The 12,288-nt window shown below is 38.4% G+C and overlaps 1 protein-coding gene across 1 annotated transcript; it reads right to left on the reverse strand.

Moving 5' to 3' along the window:
• Window positions 1-248: 248 nt before the first annotated feature.
• LOC131241493 (uncharacterized) lies at window positions 249-1,531 on the reverse strand. The gene is made up of 4 exons (XM_058240275.1): window positions 1,369-1,531; window positions 1,194-1,286; window positions 1,004-1,111; window positions 249-917 (listed from the first exon to the last, which is right to left on the reverse strand). The coding sequence occupies exons 2-4, from the start codon at window positions 1,194-1,196 to the stop codon at window positions 534-536; spliced, it is 495 nt and encodes a 164-aa protein (XP_058096258.1). The 5' UTR covers window positions 1,197-1,286; window positions 1,369-1,531; the 3' UTR covers window positions 249-533.
• Window positions 1,532-12,288: the final 10,757 nt, after the last annotated feature.

Below are 12,288 nucleotides of genomic sequence, written 5' to 3' on the forward strand. Positions count from 1 at the left end.
AAATATTTTCAAAACTTTTACCTACGAATATTATCGTGGCTAAAAAGATTTACTGAACACTTACCTACGAAAATTTTCGTAGGTAAAAACGTGGATGAGACTCTTACCTACAAAAGGTTTCGTAGGTTAAAAAACCTGGATTATACTTTTACCTACGAAAATTTTCGTAGGTAAAAGTGTCTTTTTTTTTCCATATTCCACTAAAAAATTCCTGATATACACCTGTTACAATATTCCTGATATACACCTTTTATATAAATATTTCATCATATTCACATTCACATCCATTTAAACCCAAAGTACGTAAATCCATCTAAATATAAACTACATCCATCAACATGACATTCATTCACACATAAATACATATAAGTTTAACATCATAAATAAAATAAAAAAAAATCACAAAGATGAAGGCGGAGGTGGTGGAGCATCAGTGGGTAAGTGTGCAACGAGAGCCTGAAACATCTCCGTCATCCGTCGCTCATGCTCCACCCGCATCTCCTCCATCCTCCTCTCCTGCTCCTCTCTCCCCCTCACCTGCTCCTCCATCCTCCTCCTCTCCTGCTCCTCCTCTCCTGCTCCTCCCTCTGCCTCGTCAGATCCTCCATCCTCCTCTCCTGCTCCTCCATCTGCCTCTCTAGCTGCTCACTCTTCTTCTCCAGCTGCTCTCTGATGTCATGGACGACGACCCGTAGCTGCTGAACCTCTTTCTCTGCGATATCAGCTCGGCGGGTGGCGCTCTCGCCAATGACAATGGATCGAGTGGAGGCAGCTCTAACAGGTGTCATGAGCTTGGCACCATGGCCAAGCCCACGCATATATCCAAAACGGGTGCCAAGCACCTCACTCAGGATCTCTGGCTCACTCCGCTGAGTACCATCGGGAGTGGACTGATTGTGTAAGGTGTCCATCGCCACCTGTAATGAAAACATATAAATTTTCTCTAAAAAATAACATTATTATAATTTAATACAATTAAATTTTACAATGTAAGGATTTTTACCCAAATCTCGCTGGCTCTAGGATGTACCCAAGATCCCATCGCCTGTCGACAGTGAGTCCCTCTGTAGAGGTCTACTGGTCCGGGTTCCTGGCCAGTGACGGAATCTCGCTGTGCAATCGAAAGGATAATAAAGTTAATATAAATGCATGAAAAGAATATATCAACTTAATAATTACTAATAATTTCTTACCATGTTGTGACGAATTTCTGCAAATGACTTTGAACCAGCTACGTGGTTCACTTCTAACTTTCCCCTGTTGTCGGAATTTATTTTGCTCCTCTTCTGAACACATTATTTATAATATATTATTATTAATTGCAAATTTAATTGTTACCTTAAGATATCGTAAATATGTAAATATTACCTGAAAAGAATCAGACGAAAATCTATCGCAGAATATCCATCAGTCGTCATCGGTCACATGCGGTGGTGCGGACAATGCGGCCTCCTCGTGGCTCATGCACCGCTTGTAACGCTTGTGTAACACGGAGCAGTACTCCTTGAACCGCTCCTTGATCATGTTGTCGACGACATAGGAAATGTACGGAACACTCAAATTCAAGTCAAATTTATCCTGCAGTTTCAAAAATAATAGATTAAGGCAGTAAATTTATTAAGAAAATAACTTAACCGTAAAATTAACTTTTATAAAATAAATTTTAAAAAACTAAATGTTACCTAAAGAAGCTGACGGATGAGTTGCCGCACATCATCTGTCACATCTCCCCAGCGGGGAGTGGTGGGTGGATCAGAGATCGGCATAAAACACCGACCTCCGACGTAAATAGTCTGGCATTGTTCCCAACAGGTCTAATGCAGTCCTGTGGGAACTCTACCGTCACCCTACCCTCACGCATAAGTTACTTTAAAAGCAACCCGCACGTGGGTCCACGTCCTCGTCGGCTGGTCGACGACGCTGTTGCAAAAAAAATATGTAAGTCTAAACATAAACAGAAATCATTAAAAGAAATATATGTCTAGACTTACATACAGTGCCCAGTGTATCCGCGACTGAGGGATCAAACGCCTGCGATACAATATGTGACGACGATGCTGGCTCCGTCGCATCACAAGTAAAAGGGGTAGATCCAGTGCGCGAACGACGTACTCTCCCACCTGGTGCCATCACTAAATATGTGCGAGCTACGAATTTATAAATTTAAACAATGTCAATACAAGTGGAATATACTAAAACATTATACAAGTAGTGTTGACGGTACAATGCATTTGTGCTTATACTTAGAGAGATGATTAAAATATGATTAGACCATTACATTATAATGCAAGCAGAATATAATAAAACTGTAAACTTTAATCTATAACCATTGAAAATTTCATTACACATTGTCATTTTATATTAAATACATATATTTCGTTATAATACGAAACAACTTTGAGGTAAACTATCCGAAGTACTCCCTGCGTAAGCTATTGTATGCTTCAGAAGCATATGTCATTTCGTGTGAAGCACTCGACATATTTACAGCCAATATGCCAGTCACAATAGGAGAAATCTGGTCTCTCGGGACTCCATTCAGATGTGCAAGTGATAAAGTCGCATCTTCCATATCTCGTTTCCCGCAGTTATATATCTCCATCAACCACAGAATTTCTTTGAGATGGCATAATCTTTCCTCTGAGTCGTCATCGATATATTCCACTATATACTCATCGACCAGACCGGGTATCTCTATGGCCCTACCAGAAGAAGATAGGACCAAAACGTCCATCTACAACAGCTGATGAAGTATGTTGTGTGCTTCTGCTACGCTCCGGTTTAAGGAGGACATGATCAGAAATTGACTCAACTACAAATATGGATTATAAATAAGTCAATAAAAAGAATTAATCATAACTTGTAATTTTCACGTATACATGGAATACATAAATTATTTGAATTGAAAAATGACATGTAAATCATGTGAACATTTAATAATCGTCGTCTGTATCACTATCGCTTAGGGCTCTTTCTTCTTCACCATCACTATCACTGATCAATATTTCCTCCTCATTGTCCGTAACGTCGTCATCAATAAAACCGCTATCATCTCTAACAATATCACGTATTATTGAGGCATCAACATGATCAGGTGGCACATCATCTCTGTCTAATTGCACCACATCAATATCAACACTTGAATCAGTCTTTGGATCCCTAGATGGCATGTCTTCTTGTTATGCTTGTTCAACCCTAGACGTGTCATTTCCCCCATCCTCGCTATCTTCAACTTCTGATATGGGAACGTCAAATACGTTCCTGGGCTTTATTTTCTGCACCAAGTGCCAAGAGCTGCCCAACTTAGTGTCAGCTAGGTAAAATACTTGTTCGGCTTGGCTGGCGAGGACAAATGAGGCGTCCTTAAACCACTTCCGAGATAAATTTATACTCGTAAAGTAGTTGTCAGTCTATATTTCCAACTTCTTATTTGCAATGTCCCACTAATCTCATCTAAATAAGTACACCCGCTTTCTCATACAATAACTCAGCTCAATAATATCTGTCAAATGCCATAAAAGTCAATTTCATCCTCCTCATTTATTCCCTTCACAACTACTCCACTATTTTACGTGGTCCTATACTTCTCACGTTCTTCGGTGTGGAACCGAATCCCATTTACAATACAACCTATATATCTAGATACACATCTGTCAGGGCCACAAGCCAGTGAGTATAATGCATCAGACACATCTGCAGAGTTGCTCGTGCGCAACGTCTTCATCTATTATCATGTACAGAATATAATTGTTTAGAGATTTTCATAAGTTGAAATAATGTACAATACAACGAAAATGCTAAGTGTGGTGAGATACAATGTGAAATCTTACACGTTCGCCAAACCATTCTGCAAACTAATCCTGATGCATTCGATCATAATTTTTAGAAAATTTGTACTTTATCTCATCTATGTGTTCGCTATACACATAAATGGCACATCGTCAGAAAGAAACATTAAGATCATCGTATGTAGAGAAAACAATAATCGAAGGAAGACTTACTCCAAGTACGACTCTATTTCTTCACAATTATAAACACATACCACCGCGCTTTTTCTAGATCAATATGGTCCATATCCTGAAACGTCGGGGATCCTAAAGGACGAACTTTATGTGCAAATACAGATATGAGTCCTTGTTCATGCTCCTGCCCTTCATCAGCATTCCGATCTTCTCGGTTGAATCTATTCTCTATGCCACGAAGATACATGGAGCAAAATGTAAAGCACTCATTATCAATGTACGTTTCAACTATCGACCCCTCCGGTCGTGCCTTATTCCTCACAAATTGTTTAAGTGTGTGAAGGTATCTGTACACAAAACCATTATGTTATTCGTATGAAAACATGGATATATGTAATTTATAGAATGAAGAAAAATTTTAATAGGTTCTACCACCTTTCGATCGGATACAGCCAACGATATTGTATTGGGCCTATAAGCTTCGCCTCGTGCGGTAAGTGAATCGCTAGGTGTACCATGACATCGAAAAACGCAGGTGGAAATATTCTTTCAAGTTTGCAAAGGATTATGGAAATGTCCCTCTTCAGTCGTTTAATAACATCTATATTCAATGATTTCAAACACAAATCCTTAAAGAATATCCCTAACTCAATCAGCGCCGCACTGATATCCTTGTTCAGGAATCCATGAATCGCAACCAGCAGTAGGCGTTGCAGAAGGATGTGACAATCATGACTTTTCATTCCCGTTACCTTACAGTCCGTAACGTTTATGCGCCGAGATATGTTTGACGTATACCCATTGGGAAACTTCACCGATCTTAACCATTCACATAAACGCTTTCTCTCTAGTTTTGTCAATGTGTAGCAGGCTGCTGGTATAGCATACGAATTTCCATGTAGCTGCAAGTGCAACTCTTTCCTTAAACCCATTTCTTGTAAATCCAATCGAGCCTTGAAACTGTCTTTTGTTTTCTTCTCTATGTTCATCAATGTTCCGAAGACATTGTCACATATATTTTTCTCAATATACATGACATCCAAGTTATGTCATAATTTCAGATCACTCCAATATGGTAACTCAAAAAAGATGCTCTTCTTCCTCCAGTTATAGTCTAATACTGTACATTTCCTCTTCTTCAAGTGCGATGCCTTACCAAATCTAACTTCTCCAATATTACGCAGTTATTGCATCACATCTTCTCCAGATAGCTCTTTCGGGGGTGGCCTATGATCTTGTTTGCCATCAAAGATCATTGTCTTCCTGCGCCAACTATGATTACTCGGAAGGAAGCGACGATGGCCGATATAACATGTTTTTTTACCATGCTTTAATGACAATGAACAAGTCTCAATACCACATGTAAGACAAGCCAACTTGCCCTTCGTGCTCCACCCAGACAAATTTCCATACGCGGGAAAGTCATTTATTGTCCACAAGACCGCTGCATGCAATCGAAATGTCTGTCCTGCAAATGTGTCATACGTTTGTACACCTTGACTCCACAACTCATTTAACTCATCTACTAACGGTTGCAAATACACATCATTGTCATTCTCATGTGACCTGGGTCCAGGAATAAGCAATGACATCATGAAAAATGACTCCTTCATATACAACCAAGGAGGTAAATTGTAGGGCATAAGTACCACTGGCCACATATTATATGAACTATTCATATTACCAAATGGATTAAAACCATCACTTGCAAGACCCAGTCGAACATTGCGAGAATCCTCTGCAAACTAGTCATGTTGCTTGTCAAAATTTTGTCAAGCTTTAGAGTCCGCAGGGTACCTCAGTGTACTATCATCATGAACGCATTTCTCCTTATGCCACCTCATATCTTCAGCCGTCTTACGAGACAAACAATCTTTGCAGTCTGGGTTTCAATGGAAAGTATCTTAACACCTTTTGCGGGATTTTCTTACCCCTAGCTTTGTCATGCTTCCATCTAGACTCTCCACATAAATGACACTCTTCAGCCTTATCATACTTTTTCTGATATAATAAACATTCATTTATACATGCATGTATGATTTCATAACCAAGGCCCAAGTCTCGCATCAAAGATTTTGCCTCATAATGAGACTTAGGCAATGACTCACCGTCCGGTAATGCTTCTTTCAACAACTCAAACAATATGTCGAACGATTTGTTACTCCAATAATTTATTGTCTTCAAATGAAGTAACTTTGTAAGAAAATTCAACTTGGAGAAGTTCTCACACCCCGGATAAAGTGGACGTTGCGCATCCCTCAATAACCTACTAAACTTTTCTGATTCGACATCACCCATTGGAGGAATATCTTGGCTACTGCTTGTCGCTGCAAAATCAGTATCCGCAGTTGTTCCGCATAGCCCTTACAAAACCAAGAAATGGGTGCGGCCATTACTCGAGGTAAAAGTCAAACACTGCTATCAATTTTCTCATCTCTTTGCCATTATACAAAATTCACAACACCATGGACTAGAAATGAAATGCAATTGCAATTTGAGAGCTACTTCCTCATATGATTAGTAGGTATCACAATATCATTTGATAATTTCCATTGATTGAACTGAATGTTCACAATTTAGTTTAATTGTGTATCCAAACAAGCTCTTGATCTTTTAATTGAGATAGTACTGTTCTATGAATACCTGTTGAGCAAGAGCTTAGATTTCTTCATCTTTGGTTTGTCTATATAACCATAAGAAACTTTCAATTCAAGCTTATGTTTGGATTAGCATGACTAATGATTTGATAATTTGGATGGAAACATGAAGATGAAAAACAAAGCAAGTTGCTAGATTGGGAGAAGCACTTCAACATCATCTTAGGGATAGATGGAGGCCTTCTGTATCTTCACCAAGATTTGAGGTTGATACTTGAGCCATTGCAATATAATTTCTACAAATAGCTTTAGATCAAGATCTAAATTAATGACAGTTTTTGTTTTATTCGTTGTATTTGGTTTTTTGAAGTTTATTGATTTGATTTTATCTTTCCTCTCAACTATTGTCCTTGATTTTTTTAGAGTCTAAATTCATGTCTTATTTAGTTTATGTTTGGATGAATGTAGTTTATGTTTGGATGGATTTACGTAGTTTGGGTTTAGATGGATGTGAATGTGAATATGATGAAATATATTATATAACAGGCGTATATCAGGAAGAGTATGATGAACTATATTGTAAGAGGTGTATATCAGGAATTTTGAGCTGGAAATTTTTTTTAACAAAAAAGACTTTTACCTACGAAATATTTCGTAGGTAAAGAAAATTCTAAAACATTTTTACCTGCGACAAATTTCGTAGGCAAAAGTCTCATCGTTTCAAACTTAATCTAAATATTATATTTTACACATTTTTTACCTACAAAAATTTCGTAGGTAAAGGCCTCAACTACGTTTGAGAGTTAAGGTAAAGATTATATTTTTACTTACAATCTACACATTTTTTTACCAACGAAAAATTTCGAAGGTAAAGGCCTCAACTACGTTTGAAGGTTAAGGTAGAGATTATATTTTTACTTATGATCTATTGCATAGGTAAAAGTCCCTTACACATTTTTTTGCTACAAAATCTTTCATAGGTAAAAGTCTCATTTTTAAGTTAAACATTATATTTTTACCTATGAAATATTTCTTCGTAGGTAAAAGTCTCATCTTTAAGTTAAATATTATATTTTTACCTATAAAATATTTTGTAGGGAAATGTGTCATATTTGTTTTTACCTGCGCAAATATCCGTAGGTAAAAGTCTCATAGACTTTTTTTACTTACGAAACCGTTGGTAGGTAAAAGTAAACTTTTCGATATTTCATTTTTTCAAAAATTCAAAACACCTTACCTACGATGGTTTTCGTAGGTAAAGATGGCTTTTACATACCAAATTTGCTTACATAGGAAAAAGTAAAATTTTCTGTTGTTTGTATTTTGAAAAAATGAAAACACCCTTTACCTACGAAAATTATCATAGGGAAAAATGACTTTTAAAAATTCAAAACATTTTTTCCCTACGAACATATTCGTAGGTAAAGATGAATTTTACAAATAAACTTTTCGTTTGAAAATTTGAAAACATCCTTTACCTACGAAATTTGTCGTAGGGAAATATGACTTTTATCTACAAAACCTAATTTCGTCAGTAAAAGTAAACTTAGAAAACTTTTTGTTTAAAAGATTTCAAAAAAAATTTTAACTATGAAAACATTCGTAGGTAAATATGAGTTTTACCTACAAAATTACATTTTGTAGGTAAAAGTTTTTGTTATAAATTGAAAACCCCCTTTACCTATGAAAATATTCGTAGGTAAATATGACATTTACCTCTGCCATCAACGAAACATTGGCGAAAGTTTACTTTTACCTACGAAAATAAATTTCATAGGTAAAAGTCATCTTTACCTACGAAAAATAGTTTCGTCGGTAAAATTTTCGTCGGTAAAAACCATATTTCTTGTAGTGATGGCTTGATATGGTTGACTTTGCATTAAAGCCCAGATATCTTTACAGTCACACTCTCTTTGACTGTACATCATGGAATTTGTGAAATACCATCATATCGAAGGTCGTTCCTATTTTAATTCTATTTTTACTATAAATAGTAAGTTTTAGTTTGATTATAACTCTTCATCCATGGGCTTTAAGAGTTGCGTCTAACGTCCAACGTGAAAAGTGCTTAGAATAATCAAGAGAACAACGTGGTGAAGCCAAATAGGACTCTTGCTATTTTTGTCCGAAAACCTTGCGCACTAGTAGACATCACGATCGTCCATCCCTATTTAAAGGGTTGTGAACTTGTTTATTTCATTCATCAATCAAATTATGAATTTTATAGAATTTATTTCTATTTTTCTTGCTTTTTCCTCGTGGATTCGAGAAGTCTTTGTGAGGAGTCTAGAGAAGCTCCGTGGATTCGGAGTAGTTATCCTTAAGGAAGACGGTGATCGGCCTCATCACGTTCATCCCTACATCAAACACCCAGATATCTTTGCAGTTAGTGTAATGTCCCTATAAGAGAGCAACCATGGGGTGTTGAATGAAGATTTGCTCTAAGGCGGAGACATGGGTGAAATCCAATTGGCAATGCACCATCTGCCATGGAGAGCACGATGCTTCATGCCTCAACATCATGTAAATAAATATGGCCAGTGTGTATCATCATCTGATCATCTGAATGCCTCTTAGGATGTTTGGATTATGGTCCTTTTGTGATCTATCAAATGAACAATTCCAAAGTTATCAGTGGTGACCTTCTAAACAACTTGTCTTTCCTTTTCCATATCTTAACATGTCAAAAACAAGTTTTTAATCGTACCTTAAATGAGCAATTCGTTGTTGCTTGCTCAACATAGTAGTGGTGACGTTCTTTTAAGCAAGAATCACACTATTGAAAAAGTGGCAAGTGTGATTCCCTGGCCGGGTCGAGAGAGACGGCTAGCCGACAACTCAGCTTGTATACTTTGGTTACCTCGGGCAAGAGAGAATGCGGGTGACGGTCTGGTCGAGGGGATCAAACACATGCATGGTCAACAAGCGTGGCCATAAACAAAGCTTAGTCCATGATTTTTGGACCCGTCGGTATATAAAATAAGCTAATTATGTACAGTCACACTCTCTTTGACCCAAAGAACAAACATTTTTTTCCCTTTCTTTCCTTCTTTTTTTTTTCTTTTTAAGGCAAAGAGTGGGCTTTTTCTTGCGACAGAAGAATAAAAAAGGATGCATCCATCAAAAATATTGGGTACAACTTTATACTAGGTGATGGGGATTTTCTCCTCGTCGCTCGACTGGTCGAGTGCTCTGCTCAACCGATCAAGGGTGGAGCTCGACCAGTCGAGTGGGGCTTGAGTCAAAGTCTAGCCACCAATTGAATTAATTCCTCCATGCTGCTCGACTAGTAAAGGAGTCTGCTTGACTGGTCGAGGACTCTGCTCGACCAGTCCAGGTTATGCGGATTCATGTTCGGATTTTGTGTAGACTGCATAAATTTGAGGCGATTTTCACCATGGTGTGGAACGGAGTTGCCTAAACTATAAATAGGGGTTCCTAGGGCTTTTCTAGGGAATGCAAGAGGGTTTCCTAAAGCTTTGCAAGGGTTTGTTAAAGGGTTTAGGGCTATCAAAGTTGTGAGAGAGTGATAGAAAGAGAGAGAAGAAGCTTGTGGAAGGGAGGTTCTTCTCGTAGAGGTGATCTACAATGCACTCAACATCTCAGCGCTTCTACGTCCTCATGATCGGTGAGATCTCTCCGTTTTTCTTATTCTCTTATTGTTTATCCACTCCTGCATGAGTGAAGAAGGTTTGATCCAAGCGGTGTGTGCTTATAATCAATTGTAACGTTCTACTTTATAGTGGATTGTTGATCTGGACGAGGTCCCATGGTTTTTACCTCTTTGAGGGTTTTTCACGTAAAAATCTCTTGTGTCGTATGGTTTGTGCTTTTATTTATTTCATTGCTTTATTATCCTATAATTCTGGTGCTATTTGGGAGGCTAGATCCTAAGGTTTTGTGCAAAGGCCCCTAACAAAGTGGTATCAAAGCTAAGTTTATTGAACAGAGTGGGATTGATTCTGAATTATGGAAGGTGGCTCATCAAGGATGATCAGTCTCAATAGTTCTAACTAGACCATATGGAAGGCTAAGATGGAAGACTTGCTTTATTGCAAGGACTTATATGCTCCAATCTTTGGCATATCAGCAAAGACAAAGGATATGACAGGTGATGATTGGAAGAAATTAGACCGGAAGGCGGTAGGGTTTATTAGACAATGGTTAGACGATTCTGTATTCCACCATGTGTCTATGGAGACCTCAGCCGCTAGCCTATAACTGAAACTGCAAAGGCTGTATGAGAGGAAGACAGCCGGCAATAAAATTTTTCTGATAAGACAACTTATGAATCTCAAGTTCAAAGATGGTAGTTCTATGGCTGAGAAGTCAGCAATATATTGAACCAGCTCTCCGCTTGAAGATGGTCCTGGACGATAAATTACAGGCTTTTTTATTGCTTAGTTCATTGCCTGATAGTTGGGAGACACTGGTGGTACTCTAAGTAACTCTGCGTCAGACGAAAGGTATACATGGAACAGGTAACTAGTTGTCTCTTCAATGAGGAGACAAGGAGGAAGCCTCAGGGGTCCACTCAGCAAGAGGCCCTTGTGACATAAGAACAAGGGAGAAGAGAGAACAGAAAAGGTGGGAAGGCCTAAGATAAATCAAGAGGCAAGTCGAGTACCATGAAGGATGTTGAATACTGAAATTGTGGTAAGAAGGGTCACTACAAGCATGAATGCGGTAAGAAGAACGACAAGAAAGGAAAAGGAAAGGAGAAGGAAGATGAATCAAACTCCACTGCGGTTGCTTCAAATGGTGACATTGTAGTTATTCTTTCAATAGATCATCATATATGTCTCACGGTTACGAGTCAGGATACTAAGTAGTTAATAGACTCGAGAGCTTCGTTTCATGTGACTCCACACAGGGACTTCTTCACAAGCTACAAGTCAAGTGACTTTGGGACCATGAAGATGGGAAATTCTGGCGTATCAAAGATTATAGGGGTCGGTGATATTTGTGTGAAGACCGATGTGGGCTACACATTGGTTCTCAAGGATGTGAGGCATATCCCAGACCTTCGCCTCAACTTGATGTCGACGGGAAGGTTGGATGATGATGGCTATGAAAGCCGGTTTGCCATTGGGCACTGGAAGCTCATCGAGAGTTCGTTGATCGCAACTAGAGGAAAGAAGTGTTGCACCCTGTATAAGGCAAGTGTCAGTGTGTGCAAGGGTGGATTAAATGCAGCGGAAGATTCATCTATTGACATGTGGCACGCGTCTAGGCCACTTGAGTGAAAAATGGCTTCAAGTACTAACAAAGAAGCGGCTCCTTCCAGACGTGACAGGTATATCTCTCAATACCTGTATTGATTATTTATTAGGGAAACAGTATAGAGTTTCATTTGTTAAATCTGTTTCTCATGTTAATAAAGTGCATGCATTAGATTTGGTTTATTCTGATGTTTGTGGTCCTATGAGGACAAAAACCTTGGGTGGGGCATTATATTTTGTCACTTTTATAGATGATGCATCTAGGAGGGTTTGGGTTTATGATTTGAAATCCAAGGACGAAGTCTTTAGTGTGTTTAAATTATTTCATGTTATGGTCAAGAGAAAGACAGGTAGATCATTGAAGTACATCTGCACTGATAATGGGGGTGAATACATTAGTGACTTCCATGAGTATTGTAAGTCCTTGGGTATATGGCATGAACAGACGGTTCCTAAGACCCCCCAGCATAATGGTGTAGCTGAGCGAATGAATCGCACCATTGTAGA

This window comes from Magnolia sinica, chromosome 3, assembly GCF_029962835.1.
Source record: "Magnolia sinica isolate HGM2019 chromosome 3, MsV1, whole genome shotgun sequence".
Taxonomy (NCBI): domain Eukaryota; kingdom Viridiplantae; phylum Streptophyta; class Magnoliopsida; order Magnoliales; family Magnoliaceae; genus Magnolia; species Magnolia sinica.